The 22464-nt window shown below is 37.3% G+C and overlaps 1 protein-coding gene across 1 annotated transcript; it reads right to left on the reverse strand.

Annotated features, from left to right (window-relative positions):
* Positions 1–1453: 1453 nt before the first annotated feature.
* Positions 1454–20288, reverse strand: LOC114520930. Its single transcript, XM_028541278.1, has 9 exons — positions 20220–20288; positions 14878–15659; positions 14203–14644; positions 13517–13966; positions 12912–12940; positions 5633–5828; positions 4153–4271; positions 2983–3450; positions 1454–2365 (listed from the first exon to the last, which is right to left on the reverse strand). Exons 2-9 carry the CDS (start codon positions 15623–15625, stop codon positions 1917–1919), a joined length of 2901 nt encoding a protein of 966 aa, XP_028397079.1. The 5' UTR covers positions 15626–15659; positions 20220–20288; the 3' UTR covers positions 1454–1916.
* Positions 20289–22464: the final 2176 nt, after the last annotated feature.

The following is a 22464-nucleotide window of genomic DNA, read 5'->3' on the forward strand; positions in this document are numbered from 1 at the left end:
CAGGGGCCGGTTGTTCGAAAGATGGATAACTTATCCAACGGATAATTCCTATCCAACGGATAAAACTGCTATCCGGTGGATAGTTATACATTGGATAAAAATGCGTTGCACGAAGCGTGGATAGTGAAGTGTATAGCTTATCCAATAGATAAGTTAAAATTTACCGGAAGAAAACAGGATTATCCTGAAATTTCGTACCACAAAGTCAGCTGTTGCTAAGCATTTACAACATTGAATTCATAATCATTACGAATTCTCGAGTATAGTTACTGAATGGAAAAGACTTGAACAAGTGATTTGCTCGAACTTTGCACTTTACATCATAGTGATTTTATTAATTAAACACATTGCAATTTTATTCCTTGACCTTGCAACGCTTTGCCTTTCGGTCCCATAGCAAATTTAGGAACACTATTTTATTGTTCGTGAATGAAATTACTTAGATATTAGCAAGTTTCCTTGGAAAAGGTTGAATCGTTCTTTGCATATTCGCGTTTATAAACTGATTAGAAGCGTATAGTAAATTTACCGCCTGTAATAAATGCGAGGATGTCCAAAAATCGCCGCTCGGAACGGAATGTGCGTAGTGACGCTGCTGCGACAAATTGCACTTCGAAAACATTTTTAATAGTGAATACAATCATGATGTGTATTAGTTTGTTGAAACACAGTAACAGGAATATTGCATTTTTGTCCTATTTTATATAAATGTTTACAGTGTTACCTTGTATCTTTGAATTTATCCACTGGATAGTGGATTTAAACCACCTCCGAACCTTGGATAAATTTATCCGGTAGATATCCAGGCGATTTTTATCCCCTGGATAAAGTTATCCAAGCTTCGTGCAACGCAAGTCACACGCTGGATAAAACTTATCCGTTGGATAGCGACTTATCCGTTGGATAGCGACCACTGAGCTATATAATAATTCCAGTGATAGCGACTTATCCACTTTTCGAACAACCGGCCCCAGGGGGCGGTTGTATCAAGCCCGTTTAGCTTAAACGGTGGATAAGTGAAAATTAAATAACACTCTTACAACTCTCTTGAATGAGTCAACTTGAATATTATGCACTGAATATGTAGTTGTAAACATTTAGTTCGCTTGTTGAGTAAAACGGCAGACTTGCTTTCTATTTTAAACTTATCCACCGTTTAAGCTAAACGGGCTTGATACAACCAGCCCCAGAAGGATAAATGTAATGGAACATATCAGAATTGCAACTTTACTAGCAAAGTACCAGATTACTTGTCGGTAAATCCTTGACGAAATCCCTTCAAATTTCTGTCTCAAAACATGCAAGAGGTCAAATTGATTCATGCAGTGAATAATAGTGGCACTCCCTAAGACCGAGGACCAACTTGCATGGCTCAAGTTGCTTGCAACATTAACAAAGATGGTAAAAACCGATTACTTACAATGATTTATTATTTAATACTATATTTCTATACTTTAGCAATTAACATCTCTAGTCTTTTATATATAATGATAACATATGAGTTGAAAGTTGCTTACTCATGCATGTACGGTTAGTATTGACTATTTCTTTAATTATACTGATTCATATGTAAAGAGTCTTACCTTAAGATGAAGGTTGATTGAGTTTCTATGAGTTCATTTGTTGTCATGATGGAATCAGTTTATTAATTCGCTTACTTATTTATGTAAGATGAACTAAACTATTTGCTTACTCGTGCATGTAAGGTGAACTATTTCTTTACTCATTCATGTAAGGTCAACTAAACTTTCGCTTACTCATGCATTTATGGTTAACTAAACTATTTCAGACTATATTTGCTTCCTCGTGCATGTAAGATTAACTGAGACTATTTACTTACTCGCGATGTAAGCATTTAACTTATTTAAAATACGAAAGAAAAAAAGTAAATGTCCGTTTTTCAGTTCCAGTTGACACTAGTCATCGCGCGTTCTGTCTCCCTTGCTATGCCTTTTCTGTTTCTCTAATTTCATCGTATCCAAGTAATTTAACGCCGCATTTTCTAATTCGTTAAGACATCCATGGAGGAATTTGTATGTACAACCAAACGAAATGCTTGCAGCAATTGCACTTCCTACGAACGGGATGTATGGGGCAAATTCTTCAACAGTGGAACCTGCACAGTATACTTTCATTAATTTACTAATCTCCTCCGCACTGCTGGAAAAAAGCATGCGTACAATTTCCTGAGTTCTTCGCCTCTTTACTAATTTAAACTCAGGGGCAGTTTCATCAGGAACACCAAGATGGGATTTGTACTTCCAAACTTCATTTGTCAAAAGGGCGATATCGAGTGTAAATGAAAACTCGGGCACCTGAACTAGGGCACCGACACCTGAAGCAGCTGCAACCATCCAAATTTTACCTGAAATAAATTTAGTATAGGTGCATGTTAAAAATATAGTATAGGTGCATGTTAAAAATAATATACTTTAAACTATTCTGCGCATTGTTGTACATTCCGAATGATCTCCTAGTTCTATTACCATAAAAGACGATTTATATATTACCCGCGTGCACGGTACTATTAACATTTTATTGTACATTTTTACTGTACAACCTTAACATCATACATGCATTATATATTATATATTATCTAGTATAAAACAAATGTACAAAGTGGAAGTGGAATCTTGGAGCTAGACTTATATCCAAGGCTTCCTTGTCTTATAAATCATTGACATCGCCGACAACTTGTAAAGTTGGTTTAAATGCCGTTTTAGTACTTTTTTGCGTTCTGAGAACGTCTTTCTTCCGACTAAAAATTATGGCTGGCAATTTAAATTGAATAAATCATAATTCTCCGCTATTTTCTTCGCAGATGAATCTCGCCGGTTGCGTGGCTTAATAACCACAATTAATACCTCTCTCCAGCGGTAAATATATGTAGTGGTCGCTAATCTAAAGGCTACAGAAATTAATTGCAGCAGCTCTTTGGCGACATTTTCAGGAAAAACTAATTTACGCATGTTTGATAAATACCTGCAAGTATTTTCACTTTTCTTTTTATAAGATCTTTTGAGAGGCTTGTTAAAGACAGCGTTAGGCTTTCCCTTTGAAGTTGTGGTATGGCATCCAAAATAGCCTGTGTAAGACGACCAAAGTCCCACTTGTCTTGGTGACGATTGCTGATCAGAAATACATTTTTCTGGCTTGCTCCAAGATCTTTCAAGTTTACAAGACAGTATTTTGTAATCTTTTCGAGCATTGCTTTTTCTTTTTTTCCATCAACATCATCATATTCTTCATCATCACCTTTAACTTCGTTCTCGTAATCCACATCAATATGTGTGCGTATAAAAAAGAATGGCTTTCCAAGTTCTTTTACTTTTTCCGCCAGCAAGCGGTTGTTTTGGGTAAAGCAGTCTTTGCAGAAGATAAGGAAAGTGTCGCAGTTCTCCAATTCGAAATCTTTGCAGTAGGTTTTGAAATCTGGGTTGTTCTGTGTACCTTTTGGAAAATAAATATTATCACCTCGAACACGACTACTTTTGACTAGTTATGAATTCTCTGCTAATGCAAATTGGGGTAGAAGAATTCTGAATTTGTATCATGAGTTGAGACATCTTGTTGTTCACGGAACTGAAGACGGTCCTTGCGGGATTACGGCCTCTTTCCCTAATTATATCTAAATTAACTGATTTTACATTTGATAAATTTAAACAGATTTGCAAATTTTGCCTAACGATTCAACACTTTGGAGTGTTAATGGACTTTTGATAGGGCGCTTATAGAAATAGCTATAGAAGACTTAAATCTGGTCGTGTATGGGCGCGTTGACAGTTGACACGTTGCAGTTTGCACAGGATTGGTGATTTGATATAACTATATAAGCGCGAATTCCAAAGGCAAAGTATAAGACAAAGTGAACGTATCATGCGGTTTATTTACATTTTTGAACAATTGAACTTCTTTACTTTTTAAAGTACGATGTTTTTCTGAATTTCGCGATCGAACAACATTTAGGTTCGCAAGGCAAATGAGCATGAACTGCATGTATTGTTTATGTTCAGAAGCTTTATATTGAAGACTGGCACGTGCGCGGCACGCCGGAGTTAACGCCAGAACAGGCGTCTTGTTTTAAAAAACACGACGGCCACAATCATATAAGAAAATTTGCTTTACCATTGAACAACTGTATATAGTACATACCTAAACCAGGTAGATCCGAAAACTTTATTTTGTTATTGTTAGGGTGATAGTACACAGTCTTTTCTCTTGTAGTCTCCGTGACACCTGTCTTCGCCGCACCTTTATCTCCTTTTTTTAGTCTGAAAATCATTTATAGGAAATATCATTAAATATACGCATAAATATTATATATTTAACAATTAGTTACGGGTTTACGGTTCAACTATAATACATCGTAGAAATCGAGCGCGAGCATCGGAGTAATCTATAATCGTTTTAGTATATAAAAACTAATAAGAAAGTAATTATTTTTTAAAGTTACTTCCTAAAAGTGAGCTCGAAAAACAAATTACACAATGGTATTGTTCTTTTGTCACTGAATGTTGATATTTGCATGTAATGTCATGGAATAAGTGTAAATTCTAGCTACGTAATTCTACAAAAACGTGTAAATCATGCGATGGCAAGTACGCGTGCTTGGGGGTAAAGTCCCAAAATTTTGGCTTCACAAAAACAATGAGGAGGCATCGTTCCAGCTATTTATTACAGTTCACTGGGATAAATATATAGTGCGAGCAACATCGCATGATTACTTCTTTAATATTAGCATGATAAAAACATGAAATTTTGTTGTACTTTATCGGAATCTTTTGGAAAATAATTTTCAATACACGCAAGCATGGTACTTTCTTATCACAACAAGGCTCTAACTCACTCATCGCGCAAAAACTAAAGGCCATGTTTCACGGTGCAATTTTTCTTGCAACTTGCAATGCAATTCTACTTGTGAGAGATGTAAATTTGGCCACTAGGTAACTCTTATGTTTATTACACTCCATGTGCGTTTCTTACACTTATACGTTTTGAATACTCTGTACTAAATTCGTATCTTACAGTTGATTTCATAAACTTTGGCCGCTCCAGTTGTGAACTATGTTTGGAAACTGTCAAGTGGGCGGGGAAGTTGTCAATTCCGTTTTGTAATTCGCAACGAAGTTCCGAAGTTCAAATCGAACTTCGGAATTTCAAATCGAACTTTGCGGGCAATTTGACTAAATCAAATGGCCACTATAAAATATCAGGGCAAAGCAATTTCAATGCAGCAAAGAAATATATTGTAATTGCTTTGCCCAGGTATTTTATAGTGGCCGTTTTATAGAGACTGAGTCAAATTGCCCGCAAAGTTCGATTTGAAATCGAGTTCGATTTTGAACTTCGGAACTTCGTTGCGAAATACAAAACGGAATTGACAACTTCCCCGCCCACTTGACAGTTTCCAAACATAGTTCGCAACTGGAGCAGCCAAAGTTTTATGAAATCCACTGTAAAAGTAGGATTGCATTGCAAGTTACAAAAAAAATTGCACCGTGTAACAGACATGGCCTTAACTCGCAAGCTTGCTGCGAGTAATTTCGTCCAATCACAATGTTTGATAGTTTATTTTAATTCGATGGAAATAATCGCAGTTTCCTATATATGTCAAAAAGATTTAACCACCTACCCTCTAAACTTGTTAATAAAGGTTGACTTTCCAGCACAACAATTACCGGTTACGGCTATATTTACTTCAATATCTTTCCACTCTTCAGATTCAAGTTTATCGCGAAAATAATTTTCGATGCCAGATATGCCATATTTTTCAATATGCTTTCGTGCATCTTCCTTGTTTGCTTGTTCCCACTTCTCCCTATTTTTCGCTGAGAATGTGGGGATTCTCGTTAGTTCAGCCAGGGCGTATATAAGATAGGGCGTTGAAACGGCGATACATTGGTATGAAACATGTGTGATGCACTTTAAGACTGGGGCCAGCAAGGAAGGGCGCCAAATGTTTTGAAATCAAATTTTAATTCGAAACTCAAAGAGACAAACTAAATGTGTTAATTTTTGAAAATTAAAAATATTTCCCTATATACGTACCTCCAATCTGGTAAATAAGCTATATATATTTTATAAATTAGATGAACTCCCCAACTTAGCTCGAAAACGAAAACCAAATCAAAAGTTTCCTCTTTCAACTAATCTTCGAACGTTGCTTGAAACGCCATATTTACTTGCATTAAGTTGCCCATGCATCACATGCACATAAATCAAGGGTTATATCACCGTTTCACCGCCCTATCTTATAAACGCTAAAAAGGTTTACATTTTTGAGCTGTTTGAACTTTGCACGTCTTACTCAAATATAATAATCAATAATATTTAAACGACACATATGGTCTTCTAGTGTGAAAACAGCTACAGTATTTAGACGACACCTTCAGACCGCCGACAGCAGGCGATTTGTTTGTCTATAGACGATTTGTTCGTCTTCTGATGTGAAAACGGCTAATCGCTCATATTTTATGAAATTTGGAGTTAATCAATACGGCGGATGCGTAGCAAAACCAAATGAAATTTCTATATACTTTAATAGTAACATGTAATATTTGTAGATGTGAATGCTGTCTGCTGAAACTTTAGCATATAGCTCACATGCACAATCAGTTTATAAATTATGTAAACATAAGTAGAGGCAGGAACGCAAAATAAAAGGCTGTGTCATTATACCTAAAATTATGCTAAAATTATACGTGATCCGAATTATTTTATACATCGTCACGCATCGTCATTCATCAGCATTAACTTTACTGCCATCATTGAATATGATCAATGAATGTGGTAATTATTGGCATGGTGAGTAAAATAGCCTGCTCATTTGGGAAAGAAGGAGCCCCTTCATAAATCATCAGCAATGGACAGTGATAATAATATGCTGATCCTCACTGATCCAGTGTATTCTTCTCTGACTGACAAAGGATTTTATACATGCACCAATGACCTCCAGTAATGACATGGCCCATTCTTTTGACTACAGTAGTGTCAACCATGCGCTTTAGTATAAAAAGTCACACCCAGTTTACCGTGCTGATTCAGTGAATCAGTTTAATCAGACGATATTCATGGCTTCGCGAAGAAATAATCCGGCCGTTATTGGCTACATCCACAACCTGTCACCTTTGAAAAAAGGTAAAAAAACTGAATGGTGCGATTTCGAACTCCATATGCAAGACAAATGGGTACGAGTCGTGTGCTTTTCAAAAGCAAAGTATGATATTCTGGCGGAGGAAGAGAAAACTCTAATGCCAGTGCAGATCTCGAACTATCTGATCGGTCCAGGCTGGAAAAGTATAGAAGATGAATACAAAATCAACGACATGACCGTTATCGCATCGCCAAAAGCGTCACAGTACAATTTTCAATACACTCCCGACGATGAACCAGCGATCGTTGCATTAATTGCATGAAGAGACAATAATTATACACAGTTAGTTACCTCTTTTACCACGGACAATAGAACTACTATTGACCACATCTTTTTAAACACATCCCAAATTGTTAATTCAGGCATTTTAGAAACTTATTTTACCGATCACAAAATTATATGGGCAACGTTTAAGTAAAGCAGCAAAGAATCCGAAAGTTGTTTTCGGCTCGGCGTTGCACATTTTTTCTCTTTGTCAGTTCTACACTCTTTCTGGCTACACTACAACTATTAGCACAAGCTATTCTGCCAGCTAAATCCATGATACCACTCAGATGACAAAGAGAGAGCGGTAGTCACATGTACGCGCCGCGTACCTATTTTTTTTACTAAGCTTTGAAATATTAGTTTTTTTGTGACTAATTCAGGAAAGTACTGATATCGGTGCATACGTTTTCGACATAGTGGCGTTCCTGCCAGGACCTCGGTAGATCTACGAGGTTTCAGTGGAAAATCAAAGAATTTACAGCGAATTTCGTCGGCAAGTTGAAATATCGGCACATCGCTAAAACAAAGCGACGAAAGTGAATAATCTACGGCGATATTTGTGAGTTTAAAACTATTATAAACATTTCTAGAAACCGCACTTAATTGGATTCTTAAAGGGCCGCGCTTAGTTCTTGGCGGTTTGAGCCTCTGCAATTGCTATTTGTACCAATTGTACGTTGGATATTAATATTATTATTCAATTTTGAGAATTTGTTTTCACGAGTGTCTTCACGCCATTTATCTGGAATTTGGAACGATTTCCATCGTGCGTGAACAAGGGAACTGGGCGCGAAACTGAACAAGTACTTCATTTAAAACAATCGTTGTGTACTGTAACGTTGTAAATTTGTACCCCAAGTCTGGCGTTTAATCAAGGAACTTGACGGAAAAATAAAAACACTAAAATTTCGAATCGGCAAATCGGATGATATTATTTCTAAACATGATAAATGAAGCAATGGATAAACAACGCCTTCCTGTCAGTGCCATTTCAACCATGGTAAGAAAAATTCTGAAGGAAAAATTGAAGAGAACATGTTTATACACGGAAAATGGGATGAAGAAGTAAAAGAATCGGCAAAAGAGTCAGAAGAGATGTTGAATGAAGCAGATAAATGTGTAAGGAAGATTACTGAAGCAGAAGTTGGTTGAAGTGAAAGTAAGGGAGTTGATCCATGGTCCACCCTTCAAAGAGAAAGGCCATGACAGAGCTAAAATTATTCTCCAGAAGAAATACGGGGAAACTAATAAGTAGTTGGAGCATAGGTAAGAAGTATTCTCGAATTACCTTCTGTCCGTGAAAGATATGTAGCAAAAATCCACAACGTTGAATCCCTACAGACATTGAAGAGCTTAGATAAACTTGATGCGAGACAGCAAAGAGAAATGCCAAAACTGCCAAGGAAGACATCACACGTCAATTTGTGCATGATAAACGTTGACATGTACAGCGAGTCACGTGGGTTGAAGTACAGTGGTACATTCGGTGATAGTTGTGCGCATCAACGGCTATAAATTTCGGATTTCTGTCCTTCAGATCGTAATACGCGAACCTGATCGGGATGTACTTCGTTTCCATTGGACCTCCGGTCCACCGAGATCGAAGTACTCCAGTTTACCCGTGTCGTTTTTGGACTGACGTCCTAGCCTTTTGTGCTGAACAGAGTCATCGACCAACATCTAGAATCTATCGAACCGCGATATCCCGAGAGTGTGGCGGAAATCCGCAAAAATTTGTACGTCGACCGAAAATTAAGGCTGTCTAGCTTAAACGGGATGTTGTTGAGATTTTCCAGGGATCTCGTTTGCACAAATGGTATTCAAATGCTACTGAGCTTGAATCCGATTTGAACGATGGCGAACTAACAAAACATCAACTGAATGCTGTCAACACAAACAACTTGTGTAAACTTTTGGTTATGTCATGGAACTTCTGGGTAAGAACTGTACTGGTATGTACTGTCCAAACGAAACGTGGCGTGTTAGCTTATCTTGCCAAAGTGTACGACCCACTTGGTATACTTTCCCCCACGTTACTTGAAGGCAAGTTGATCTTCCGAGAAATCTGTGAATCTAAGGTTGGCTGGGAGGGAGCTATTTGGACGGACTGAAAAAACGATGATCCAAATGTGCATGAGAGTGTTTTACCAGAAGTCGTGTCATTTCCTCGTAGTGTCCCGATTCATTGTGAATCACTGACGGAAATTCACTTGCATTGTTTTGGAGACGCGAGCAAGAGAGGAGTGTGCGCAGCGGTACACGCGGTCGTCAAGCAAGTTTCTGGTACTACCCCAGCCCTAGTGACAGCCAAATCTTGATTCGAAGACAATCTTACGATCCAAAGACTGCAACTGATCGCTGGGCATATGGCGGTGAACCTCGGTGTGAATGTCAGGAAGGCCCTTGAGGGGTTCAAGTTAGCAGATAAACTCCACTGTTTGCTCGATAGCACAGTAGTGCTTCATTGGTTGAATCAGGAGGGGCACTACAGGCAGTTCGTCGAAAACCGAGTTAAAAAATGAAAAGTCATGAAAACGTGATTTGGCGACATGTGCTTACATGCAGATGTTAATCTGGCTGACGTGGGAACCACGGCAATTTCGAGGGCAACAAATTGTGGTGGAATGGTCCGGATTAGTTGGCGAACGAAACAGAATGGCCACCCAATCTTGTAACAAAGCCGAGCGAAACGAGTGAGGCTGAAAGAAAAGTCTATCGGGAGGTGTATGCCGTTGGTGCAGTGAAAGAAACCTGTCCTGTCGAGAGAGTTTGGAGAAGTTCGATCTGTGTAAAGAGTGATGTGTTACGTGACGCGGTTCATCAACAACTGTCGACCCTCAGCCAAGAAAATAACGGGCGAAATCTCTACGGAAGAATATACGAGACATGAAACGTTCATGGTAAAACAAGCACAATAGCGAGTGCAAAATCATCCAACTTTCTTAATGGATAAGGAACAGTTGTGGTTAACAGAAAATAGGATGGGATCTGGGAATGCCACGGACGTATTTAAGGGAAAAATCCTGTTTACTTGCCAGATGAAGAATTGTTCACCGAGAAAGTTGTCCATCGATCCCATGTGTCTACTTTATAATTACACAGTGGTGTTGGAATCGCAATGGCCAATGTCCGTAAAAGATATTGGGTTCCAGGTTACGCAAACTTTTAAAGAAGATTATTTCAAGATGTTGGGGTTCGGTAAACGGTTCCGGGCTTTACCAACAAGTGCTCCAGTTCATGGCCTGCTACCGAAGTGACGTACGACACAATCAAACTCTTGACTTGAGGTGGCTGTGATTCGGTGCATGCAGACGTGTATTTTTGAGCTCCGTCCACTGTAAACTAAACTAAACACTAAAGCGAGGAAGTAAAAAAACGTAGTTTTGTTAAGAACACTCTTAGTGGCAACTTCAACAAAACCGAACACGATTTTACGCTTTGCATGGACTGGTGACTTCGAATCCTTAGCGCAAACATCAAAGCCGGTTGTTATACATTTTCGTTGCTCATCATGCTTCCCTTATTGCGGGCTATCCTTAGCCTACAATCAGGTGTCACGTAATGGGGCAACGTAATGTCTTCCAATTTGTTTTGATTTTTGTTTTTTATTCGTCCATTTTTATCACGTGTTTTGCCCCCATACAAAACATGTATTCTCCCCTATTTATTTTCATACTAACTCTCCTTACGAAGGCACTCAGGTCGAAACGTCAAGAAGTGTTCTTGTCTACTTTAGGCAGTTGTTAAACCACATTCATTATTTTGATGCTAAGTTGTTTGAGGACGCTGCCACGCTGCTCCCTGGTAATATTAATGAGGTATTTAATTCTTCTAAAACCAATGAAATTGTTAACCAGCCATTGTCAAATGATCGTATGGGAATTGACTTTCAAACCAATTAAACAATTCCGTAGACAATGAAGTAGAATTCATTAGCCAGCTGGATAAATCTAATGATGCAGAATTTGATGCTCAATCAAACATGCCTGCATGACGAGACGTTAATTGACATCGCTGTTGGCTGTGTTGAAGGTGAACAATACCCTAATAGTAACACCATTACAGATACAGATTTAAAAGCTAAAACTCGTCAAGCTTCCTATGCTTAAGTGGTTAAATTGCACCCCAAGTCCTGTAAGTCCAAGGAAAATCCCAGCATGTTCGATAATCCCGAAAGTAAAACATTAAGTTATTTATCACAAAGAAATATTGACGGTGATGGCTTTATTGGGTTCGACCGAAGGCGGAAAAGAGTAAAGAAACTTTTCCTATCTGGAATACACGAGAGTGTGCAAGTGAGTCAGATCTTATCCTACTTAGGGCAACGAAATATAATACCTACTCACATTGCCTTGTTTCGAAGTCAACGCGTAGAGGAACACTATCCGCTAGAATCCACATACCATCCTCAATGTTGTCTCAAGTTCAATCTCAGGGGTTCTGGACAGCGTTCGTTAAATGTAGTGTGTGACAATCGAAAAATGTCAGAAATCCCATTCAGACTAAAAATAAAACCGGAATAGCCCAAGATGGGATCAACATATCTGCATGTAATGCCTAATGGCTAAAATTCCAGTCAGAACTTCTCTACGTGTCATTTCCACACAAATAACGGCACACAAAATGACCAATGCAATTCCAGTAGTTCAAATTTTACGTCGACAGTTCAAAAGAATACGTAAACTTCATCAGCGTACCCGCAACTTAAAATCCGTACATGCATGTGGTTGGACGTGAGCCAAGTAAACCACAACAAATTCTAAAATGTCTAGTGTTAAATGCAAGATCAATGGTAAAATCAGACGCTCTTCCAGCATTATATGCAGATCTGAAAAATAATGCTATTGACACTTATTATATATTATATATTATCATTGACACTCGCATGCAGCTCAGTATTATATGCCGAAATGACTGGAAATGGAGTTGCTGCCAAATTCAACAAATGACTTTGAATGCGCGTATGGGGCAAAATTACGACTGATAATAGCATCCTTTACGTTTCAGTCGTCTACCATCCTCCTAACCATACATATGATGCTGACGATTTAGTTGATTCCCTGTCTGACTTAGCCTATGTGAACATCCCAACCCAATGCTAAGATAATAATCGTGGGAGACTTAAACAAATTAAATGTCTGTATTCTACTAAACCAATAATTATTTTCTCAAAAGGTTAAGACACCTACAAGAGGGGATAATATATTAGATGTTTTCATTACGAACACTCCACATTCTTGGAAAAAAGTAAAAGTCCTGAAAAGTTTGCTTGGATTAGATCATGGTATGGCTACAGCATATCCACGAGATATTATTAAAGCCAAAAGGACAAATTCGTATTTCAGAGACGTGAGAAAACACAGAAAAATTAAACATATTAACTAAACTAGAATCAATCGATTGGAATGAAATAACTGCGGTAGGCCAAAGTGTTGATTAAATGGTTGAAAAATTCTATCTATAAAAGTGCGAACGTCAACATAGGACTCACCATTTATTTCTTCTTTTGTCAAACGTTTGCTAAAACAAAGAAAGCAAGCTATTGAGGTCAGAAGATTACATGATCCCGCTTACGCAAGATTTAACTATAGCATATGCCTTTTTTTCGAAACCATGCATTGGCAGCCCAGAGATGTTCTCGTGCGCTCGGGGGTGTACGCGAGTTTTCATGCATGGCCGTCTACCGAGTGGCGCAAAAAAGTTAACCTGTTTGTTTGCGTATAACTTCAAAATTAAGAGGCCTGTTACACTGAAATAACTTTCTTTAGATTCGTGAATGTCTAACTTGAAATTTGGTATGTACTATGTGTATTTTCATACAGTATTCCCGGAGATATCGGCGTTTTACTTTTACATACGTATTTTTGAAAAGTATTTACCTAAGACATGTATATTTTTTTTTCTAAATACACATGGCAAAATTTGATCGTATTGATGTATTATAATCGTATTGATATATTATGAATAATTGTAATTGAAACATATTTTTAAAAAAACATTAAAAGGAAGTAACACTTGTTCATGAAGTGTTACTGCCACACAGAATTCTTCACTTTTCCCTAAAATTTATGTTATCCCTAAAATTTAATCACCTACCTTCTTATAAAGGTAGTTATAGAGGTTGACTTTCCAACACCAGCATCACCTGCTACGCCAATATTCACTTCAACGTGTTTCAATTTTTCAGGTTTATCTTTAAGAAATCTGTCTGTCTCAGACAAGCCATATTTGTCAATGTGCTTTTGTACGTCTTCCTTGTATCTTCCTTTCTCCCACTTCTCCGTTGAGACGCACAAGGGTTCAACAGATACTTCGTTCATCGCTTTAGTAGTTGCGTCGTCCATGGTCCAACCAGGCGAGTCGTCTTCCATAGTTGCACAAAACTCGTCTTTAGTTTCACCCAATGAGAGACCCATAATGTTATCTGACAAATTGTCCATAGCTCTCAGAGATGGGTCATCCATAGTTTTACCAGAGGAGTCGCCAATACTAGTAGTTTCGCCAGACAAGTCGTCCATAGCACTGGCAGATTTGTCAACCGTTGATCTTAAATTGTGGATTAGAACTGTTAAAATTTGCTAAAACAGTCAGAATGTTTTAATTTACCCTTCCGATTGTTGGTAGGATTTAACGTTGTTTCAATTCAAATGTCACTTATCTTCATTAAACCACTATAATTAACTGGTGACGTGTGGCACAATTCATGTAATCATATACTAATTAATGATATCAGTTTAAAAAAACGAAATGTAAACTTGAAAAATGAAAAGCTATCTACATACTTTTTTCTGATGGCTTCCTTCGCTTTGTTTACTTCTTCCACGTTTTTTATTTCAATCTCCAATCCTTCTATTTCAACTCCAATCGATGAAAATTCTTCCAGCAAACGTTCTTTCAGCCTTCCAGATTCAAAATCATCCAAAACCTCCAGAAACCTTTCATCCGTAAGACAATGTAATGGAACAAGACAACCTTTTTCGATCTCCCCAATTTTCTGGTCATCTCTACCATCACTGAAGCCTCTTTTAACAGCGTCTTGGAGAGGTTTTTCACATGCATTAAAAAATTCACCAAGAGTAATACTATCGATTCCCGTATCTTTAAGGACTTGTAACTTTCTAGCGGTAATCTTGAATGTGGTAATACCTCCATCACTGCTTACATTTGGAAGCAGAGCACCAAATGCTGCGAGTCCCCGAATTCCCTGTTCATCTGTTGTACATTCTGGGAAAATAAAAATTTTAAAATTTTTTCAACCATGTTTGAGCATAGCATAGATTGGGTTTAAAAAGTGATGTCGTATATATATATGCTCCCTAATAATGGAAATAGGCGTGTTTCGACAACGACCACATATAAAGGCTGTACTCAGCGACGAATAACCTTGCGAAATGAAATTCCGAATAACCTTGACGACATGAAAGAGAAATTTCTATCTAGTTATTGTCATACTATACCTGTCCCTGAAGTCTGCTTCTTAATAATCATGACATTCCTATTGATGTCATCTAGTTTTTGTATAATACTTTCATGACCATCCGATAACGTTTTTAATGTTCCTTTAAGAAACTTCTGGTTCTCCAGCACAACAAACGAAATTTTGCGATTCAACTCATTAACCCTTTCAGTTGGAAAGTGTCCCTCCTTAAGACTACCAATGTAATTAACTTGGTCTGTTGAAAATCCAGTTGCGACAAAAGCATCCTTAGCAAGTTCAACATAATCATCAAAATCGGATTTTGTTATGCTGGACTTAGGCAAATGACATAAATTGTTTCTAAGCAGGCGAATTTGGTCGATTGCTAAAGTTATAGTTTCATCCTGGTTCCCAGTTGGACTGGTCAGTGAGGCATGAAAAGGATTGGGTTTCTTTCCCTTTATAAATTGATCATGGAGTGTCTTGATGGTCGTTGTCGTAGAGATTGCAAACGTCTTGGAGTAAATATTTGCCTGGAACAGCGCTGTACAATCCCAATCCTCGATCGATTTATTGGTTGGTATGGGAGTTGTACCGCCTTCGAGTGTCAGAAGAAGCGTACGGACTGCGGGTGTGTCGTCCCAAACTTGGTAACCAGGCAACGGTGCAATCTTCGAGTCCCACAATAACACAAATGTCGAACGTAACATTTTCGGAAATTCATCGAAAACGATGGATGCGAATTGGAAGAAATTCAGTTCTTCTTTTAAGAAGGATTTTACTTCCATTTAGATGCTATATCGTTGCATATTTCTTTAATTTCTACAGCAAAGAAAGACCCTGATTATACATAGACATATTGACCTATTTTGCCGGTGTCACAGGACACACAGGTCTCCCCTAAATAACATAGTTTGGCTTACCATTTTAGAGCTAGAAAACCAAAAAGTTTATAAAAATTAAATGAGATATTTTTTTCAACATTTATAACTTTAGCTACTTATTTATTTAACGTTGTTTTTCGATCAAAGCTTTCCACTGAATCTAATGTTATGATAATCCCTAGTTGTTAGCTGCGTGCATATTTATCATTTATACTTATCAGTAGATCTGGAGTGAGGGGGATTCGGCGAAATATTTCCCGAAGTGATGATATTTTCCGAGGGCTTCGCCGGAGGGAAATATCATTATTGAGATTTGATATATTATACCCAAAAGTATTGTGAGCTTGTAGAAGAGGCAAACATACAGTACGAAGGTTCGCTGGAAAATTATTTCTATATTCTATAAATCAGTAAAAGTATACACGAAGAAGGCGTAAAAAAATTACCTTATAACGTATTTTAAGATTAGTGAATATCAGTGTGAGTGTTAACATTAGTGAATATCAATCTAATATCAGTGAGATAAATTTAATGTCACACCCCTAGCTCGGAAATAGGGGACTGGGATGCGATACCGCGAAAAATTTCCTCATCACATGGTACATGATGTTTTTACCAAACGTACTGTTTTGTCGATCAAAACATGTCATTTTCGTTACTAATAATAACCGGTGCATGTTCATGTGTGATGTTGTTGACGTGACTTCACTAGCTCATAATTGTACGCGTTCCTTCAGGCTTTTAGCTCTTGAAAAGTTCGATATATACAAATAGATGATGCAAACTATAAATACTAACAAACTTTCAGGATTTTGAATTCTAAAATAACTGTTAATACTAGAGGCATGAGAGCTATGTGCTTCGCAAGTTAAGCCAGGTTTCCATATAACGCCGACATGCCGAAGACTCGAGTCGGTGAAGCAAACTATTCCGCCGTTCACACGTACCCGATTCACTCGTCACGACATTTTCGTTTGCTACAAAGCAACCATGACTAACAAATGCTTATCAATTCGATAAATTTGGTATATCTATTCACGTCTTAACTTGGTCATATTTTCAAAGTCAAACTTCACAAAGTCAAAGATTCATTTATGTTCAACTGCACAAATGAAACCAAACAATGTTAAAATATTAGAAAGATCTAAATGCTATACAATCGAACAATTACGCAAGTATTTATAGAGTAAAAATTAAAAGTTATTAATGTTTTAACACACAATTAAAGGCATGTGCCTTGCGATATGGGGTCTCAAATGCTTTTATTTTCTGCATGCAGTTAGAAGAAAAACTTTTTTCAACTGTATCCACCTTTATAATGGTAAAACGATTGCATTACAGTACAAAGTAGCACAGTGCTTAAACTAATTGTTTATTATATGTAAATATTTACCATAACATCAGTCTTGTCTTCTAAATATAAAGCTCCCACCCCCATCAGAATATAATTTTGTAAGTTACTAATTCCTTTCTCCACAGGACAAGTACTTTTGTAACATCTAATATATATATTAATATATATATATATATAAATTATATATAATTATATAATATATATATGTATATATATATACATGTATATATATATATATATATATATATATATATATATATATATATATATATATATACACCCATTTGCAAAAACGTTGGCTGCAGATAGATATATAGATAGATAGTCGAAATCTAATTAGATTATTAATTGCATATGTTGTGTAATATGATTGAAATCCCATGCAATTGTAATCATATGCAATTCTAATTTGACTTCAAGTATCTATCTATCTATCTATCTGCGGCCAACGTTTTTGCAAACGGGTGTATATATATATATATATATATATATATATATATATATATATATATATATGTATATATATATAATATATATATATATATATATATATATATATATTATATATGCATGGCACTGTGCCAAATCATTTCATAGTTAAATAAATCCCACACAAATTGCAATTACTTTAGAGAATATTTTAAATTCTTGTGCTGTTTCAGTATAAGGTATTAAATAAAACTCCTTATATAAAATACGGTAATATATACATATATATTACTATATAAATATATATATGGGCTGTCTGTGGTAAGCGATTAAATAGCAAATAGATTTTTGTAATATAATCCCAAAATTTCCATTCATTAAGAGGTTCTCGCGCGTACCACGAACACGCAATAAAAACGCAACTAGACCCAGACGTGTCACGGTCACCTACCACTCCTCCATCCCCTTTGATGGCCATAACCTTATACATCAGAGCATTCCTCTGAGGGCATTCGTAACTTATTACTCGTTCACATCTATCAAAACAGGAAAATCGCACATAAAATCGCAGCAAAAATCGCAAGTGTAAACGAGACTTCTCTCTTAGACATTAGACATTTGAGTGCCTAATCTGTGTCCTCATGCTAAATCTCCCTAATGTTAACAATTCATTAGCTACCATACAATTGTCTATGTTCTGTCTATGCATGCAGTATTCTGTGAATTCTGTGACATTATATTCAAATGGACTTCATTATATTAAAATGGACTTGTTAGCACACTAAAGTTGACCATGTTGAGGAATAATTGTTGATCATGCAACAAAAAATCTAAGGATAAGTTCGTTTGAAACACGTATGATCCAGTCGCTCATCACCAAAAACAGCGCAATGTAATATAAGTTCTAAAAAATATTAAAACAACTTGTAACTCTCCGAAATAATAAATAAAAGCAATTTGATAATTTAAAAAAATTATTGAAAATAGCACAAACTAAAGGGACAATTTTTCTCAAAAGTATGGACACCATTTTCGCCAACGTGGATTTGACAACAGTCAATTCAACGCCCAATATCTCGGAAAATGCCTAGGGATCACCGGGATCATTCGTGCAGATTTGAAGCTTATATGATTGTCTTTCGAGTTACCAAGAATGAAGAAAATCGAACCATGGGAATTCCAGATATTTGATTTTAAACATTGTAAACAGATTTACACCTAAGTCGGCCATTCGCGGGGAGTCGACCAAGTTCAAGCCTCATAATAAGATACAATATAACATTTACCTCTGAGATTTTTGCAGAAACCACTAGATCTTTACTTCTTCCGTATGTGCACTTGAAAATTTACTCAAAAATTTAAATGTTTATATTTTTTCTGTATTTATTTCGCGACGAATGCAAAAATTTTAGCCAAAATTTTTCTGAAACGCGATTAGAAAATAGAGCGATCTCATTGGTCGAGAAAAAAATACACATATTAAAAAGTATAAATACACACAAATAATTATTAGGCTATTCAATCTACTTCAATGTTAAAAATGAAAGTGCCCAATTCTCTCCATATGTAGCAATAAATTTACAAAGTCATAGCATGGTTTTACTGTCATTTACTCCTGTGGTATAATTCCACTCGAAATAAAGACCCTTTAAACCTCTAGAATATACTATATAATACCTACATTGCCTAAACATTGTTAGACACGCATATTAGCATGTAAATTGTAGACAAGTACATAAGCATGTAAATAAATGACATATAATGTGTCTATATCATTAAAGTGTGCATTTTTATTTCAAATAAAAAATGAATACCATTCGCCATTGGGCTCCCTATGGCGACAAGAACAAAATGCCAAAACCTGGCCAAAACGCAATCAGATTAATCAGACTACGGAAATGAAATTCGGAATTGAGATTGTGTGAAAATTACCGCTGAATGCATACATGAAATATTAACTTATTGCGGGCTCTTCGTGGTTTCAGTCGAATGAGTCGATCCTATCTAGTTCCTTCCTGTCCAACCTCCTCTGAAGCTCAGCATATTTTTCGGTATAAATTCGGTAAATATAGATTGTACCAGCAACTATATTATTTACATCTTTGATGCTGTTCGATTGAGTTTAGATTTAATTGGGGTCAGAATATATTTAATACTTATAGATTCTGGACCTATTTTAATAATATCGCTGCTACTTCGCCGTTTAACAAGATATGGGCGCGTTGACACGTCGCAGTTTGCACAGGATTGAAGATTTAATATAACTATATAAGCGCGAATTCCAAAGGCAAAGTGTAAGACAAAGTGAACGTACCATGCGGGTTTTTTACATTTTTAAACAATTGAACGTCTATACTTTTTAAAGTACGACGTGCTTCTGAATTTCGCGATCGAATAACATTTAGGTTGGCAAGGCATCTAAATGAGTATGAACTGTATTGTTTATGTTCAGAAGCTTTATATTGAAGACTGGCACGTGGAGTTAACGCCAGAACAGGCGTCTTGTTTCAGTTGTTTGTTGATGTGACTGAAATTATACAAGCAACTGAGATTTACTACTAAAAATACTAGTATTTATAGAAGACATCAATATGATATATCCGACATCTCGGTTGCGCAATACAAACTTTCCATACTAGTCAGTGGGCAAATGACTAAAATGAGGAACTAAAGTAACAAATATCGACAAATAGTGCACACTTTAGAGTACATTACCTTGCCCTTGCCTTCAAAATTTGCTTAAAGCAGCTTGCACATCATAACTACAGCCAAATTCTTTCCTTGTGCACCGAACCAAAGCGGGGCGCTCGCTTGCAATCCTAAGGGCGATTCTCCATTACCGTCCGCCTCACCCGCGCGGGCGAAGCGGCCTTTGAAATTCTGCCTATGCGACCGTGACCGGCCTGAAAAACAAAGCGAGCTTCGCCCGCGCGGGCGGAGCGAACGTAATGGAGAATCGCCTTAAAGGCCGGCGCACACTAGAGCTATGTGCTTAGCAAAAATTCATTCGTGGCCACTGGCGTAAGCCAGTTGCGGGCGACTTTTCAGGCGACTTTGGTCATTCGTGCTACTTACGGCAAATATCTAGCATGTTTGATAATTTCTGCCTCGCGTGCCAACATCTTTCCCTGTGCGGAAAAATGAAAGCTATCTGCTTATGGATTGTCTTAACAGCGCATGCGTGATAAAATTATATGAATGTAAACATCCAAGATGGCGGACAGATTGCAAAAACAAAATTATGGATGAAAGTGAAGACGAAGAGGTGTTGTTATTTTTGTTGCTGTTGCGTCGGACTGGACTAGACTTCGGCTTTAAACATCCGTTATTCAAGTGCTATTAATTATATTACCTGTTTGAGAAAGCTTACTAGTTCTTTCTGCAATAGCGCATTCCCGTTTCTCTCTGTTTCTAAAACTGATCTGTAGAATTCACATCGTATAAACACCAGTATTCTAGCCAAATATCAACCAGTTTGTCTTCCAATATGGCCTCAGCCACCAATTCGTTTTGCTTTGTTTGCACCGCTATCTTGGACGTTTACTTTCGTATATTACGCATGCGCTGTTAAGACAATTCATAAGCAGATAGCTTTCAGTTTGCCGCACTCGGAAAGATTTCGGCACGCGAGGCAGAAATTATCAAACATGCTAGATATTTGCCGTAAGTGGCACGAATGACCAAAGTCGCCTGAAACGTCGCCCGCACACGGGAGCAACTGGCTCATACGCCAATGGCCGCCACAAATGACTTTTTGCTAAGCAAATAGCTCTAGTGTGCGCCGGCCTTAAGGCTCTCAGCCTCTCACCATACCTCTCACAACCACAACGAAATTGACGAAATCCTCAAAAAATAGGTACGCTAAGCGTACTTGTATCTGCTTACAACAATCTAGTTTGGACAGCAAATGGACCATAGGGATTTGGCCTTGTTTTTTAATTTCCCGTCTACTAGTGAATGGGGCTTGATGATTACCTACACTATTTTTTACCGCTGTTCAAGCAATAGAAAATATGCTTAGTAATATGTTGTAATGTCAGTCATGACAGTAATATAGACGTGCTCTGTTTTGAGAGCTGGGAGGTCTCACTGACTTGTTTGCGTTTCCTATATTCCATTGCATATGCTCTTCGCTTTTGCTTAGCATCAGGGCTCTGTGTTTCGTTAGCTCGTTTTTCCTTCATGTATTTTTTCATATATTCTGTTCTTCTTTGCTTAAGCTGAGAGCTCCTATTTGACTGTTCAGGTCTTCAGGATTTAGAAGTACCTGAGTGATGGCAAAGTTGATACATAATGATACTCATCTATATGACTTAAATAAATATCTCTAAGTTGATCTGTTGGTGAATATCCCAGTACCATAGTGTATTCAGAAAATTGTTCACGTGTCTCACTAATGACTATCTTTAACTTCAGCTGATCAGCCACAGCTTGTATAATCATAGCAATAGTATTTACTACCATTGAACGCTAACAGAAGGTGTGAAGGTGGTGCAAGGTAGTGCTGCTATAAGAATATATTGTTATGCAGATGAACTTGTTCAAGTAAGATGCATGACAGAAAGCGAGGTGTAATGAAGTAATGGTGGATTCTCGTGTTCTATATACTTTTCCAGATGTTACGATTGTTATACATATTTTATAATTTCACTTTAAAAAGCTCTTAGAAGACGACGTCAGTCAACGTTACGAAGACACTGAAGCCACAATTTGCTACAACAACTTAAGCAAAACTGTGTAGGCGTAATGTCCGCGTTGCCAGGAGATTCGGATGCTTCAGCTTTCGAATGGCATAATAACCGCTTCGAGGCATCCGCTCTTTCCTGGTAAGGAAGTTGTGACATTCATTGTGCTATTATTGCTCTCAGATTTTATTGATATATATACAGATATAATGCACGACCTTTCCGGAACGGTGCAAAACGACAGAGGTTGCGAGCCTGTTCGCGTGACACAAGAT

Source organism: Dendronephthya gigantea, unplaced genomic scaffold, assembly GCF_004324835.1.
Source record: "Dendronephthya gigantea isolate DGI-Jeju-01 unplaced genomic scaffold, DenGig_1.0 000018F, whole genome shotgun sequence".
Classification (NCBI taxonomy): domain Eukaryota; kingdom Metazoa; phylum Cnidaria; class Anthozoa; order Malacalcyonacea; family Nephtheidae; genus Dendronephthya; species Dendronephthya gigantea.

Excerpts from the sequence above, each read along its gene's own strand:
- LOC114520930 (XM_028541278.1), bottom strand. The coding sequence starts at position 15,625 with ATGGAAGTAAAATCCTTCTTAAAAGAAGAACTGAATTTCTTCCAATTC. Across the intron at positions 3,451-4,152 it reads TTCGGATCTACCTGGTTTAG|GTACACAGAACAACCCAGAT; the intron begins GTATGTACTATA and ends ATTTTCCAAAAG. Across the intron at positions 2,366-2,982 it reads AAAAGTGAAAATACTTGCAG|GTAAAATTTGGATGGTTGCA; the intron begins GTATTTATCAAA and ends AATTTATTTCAG.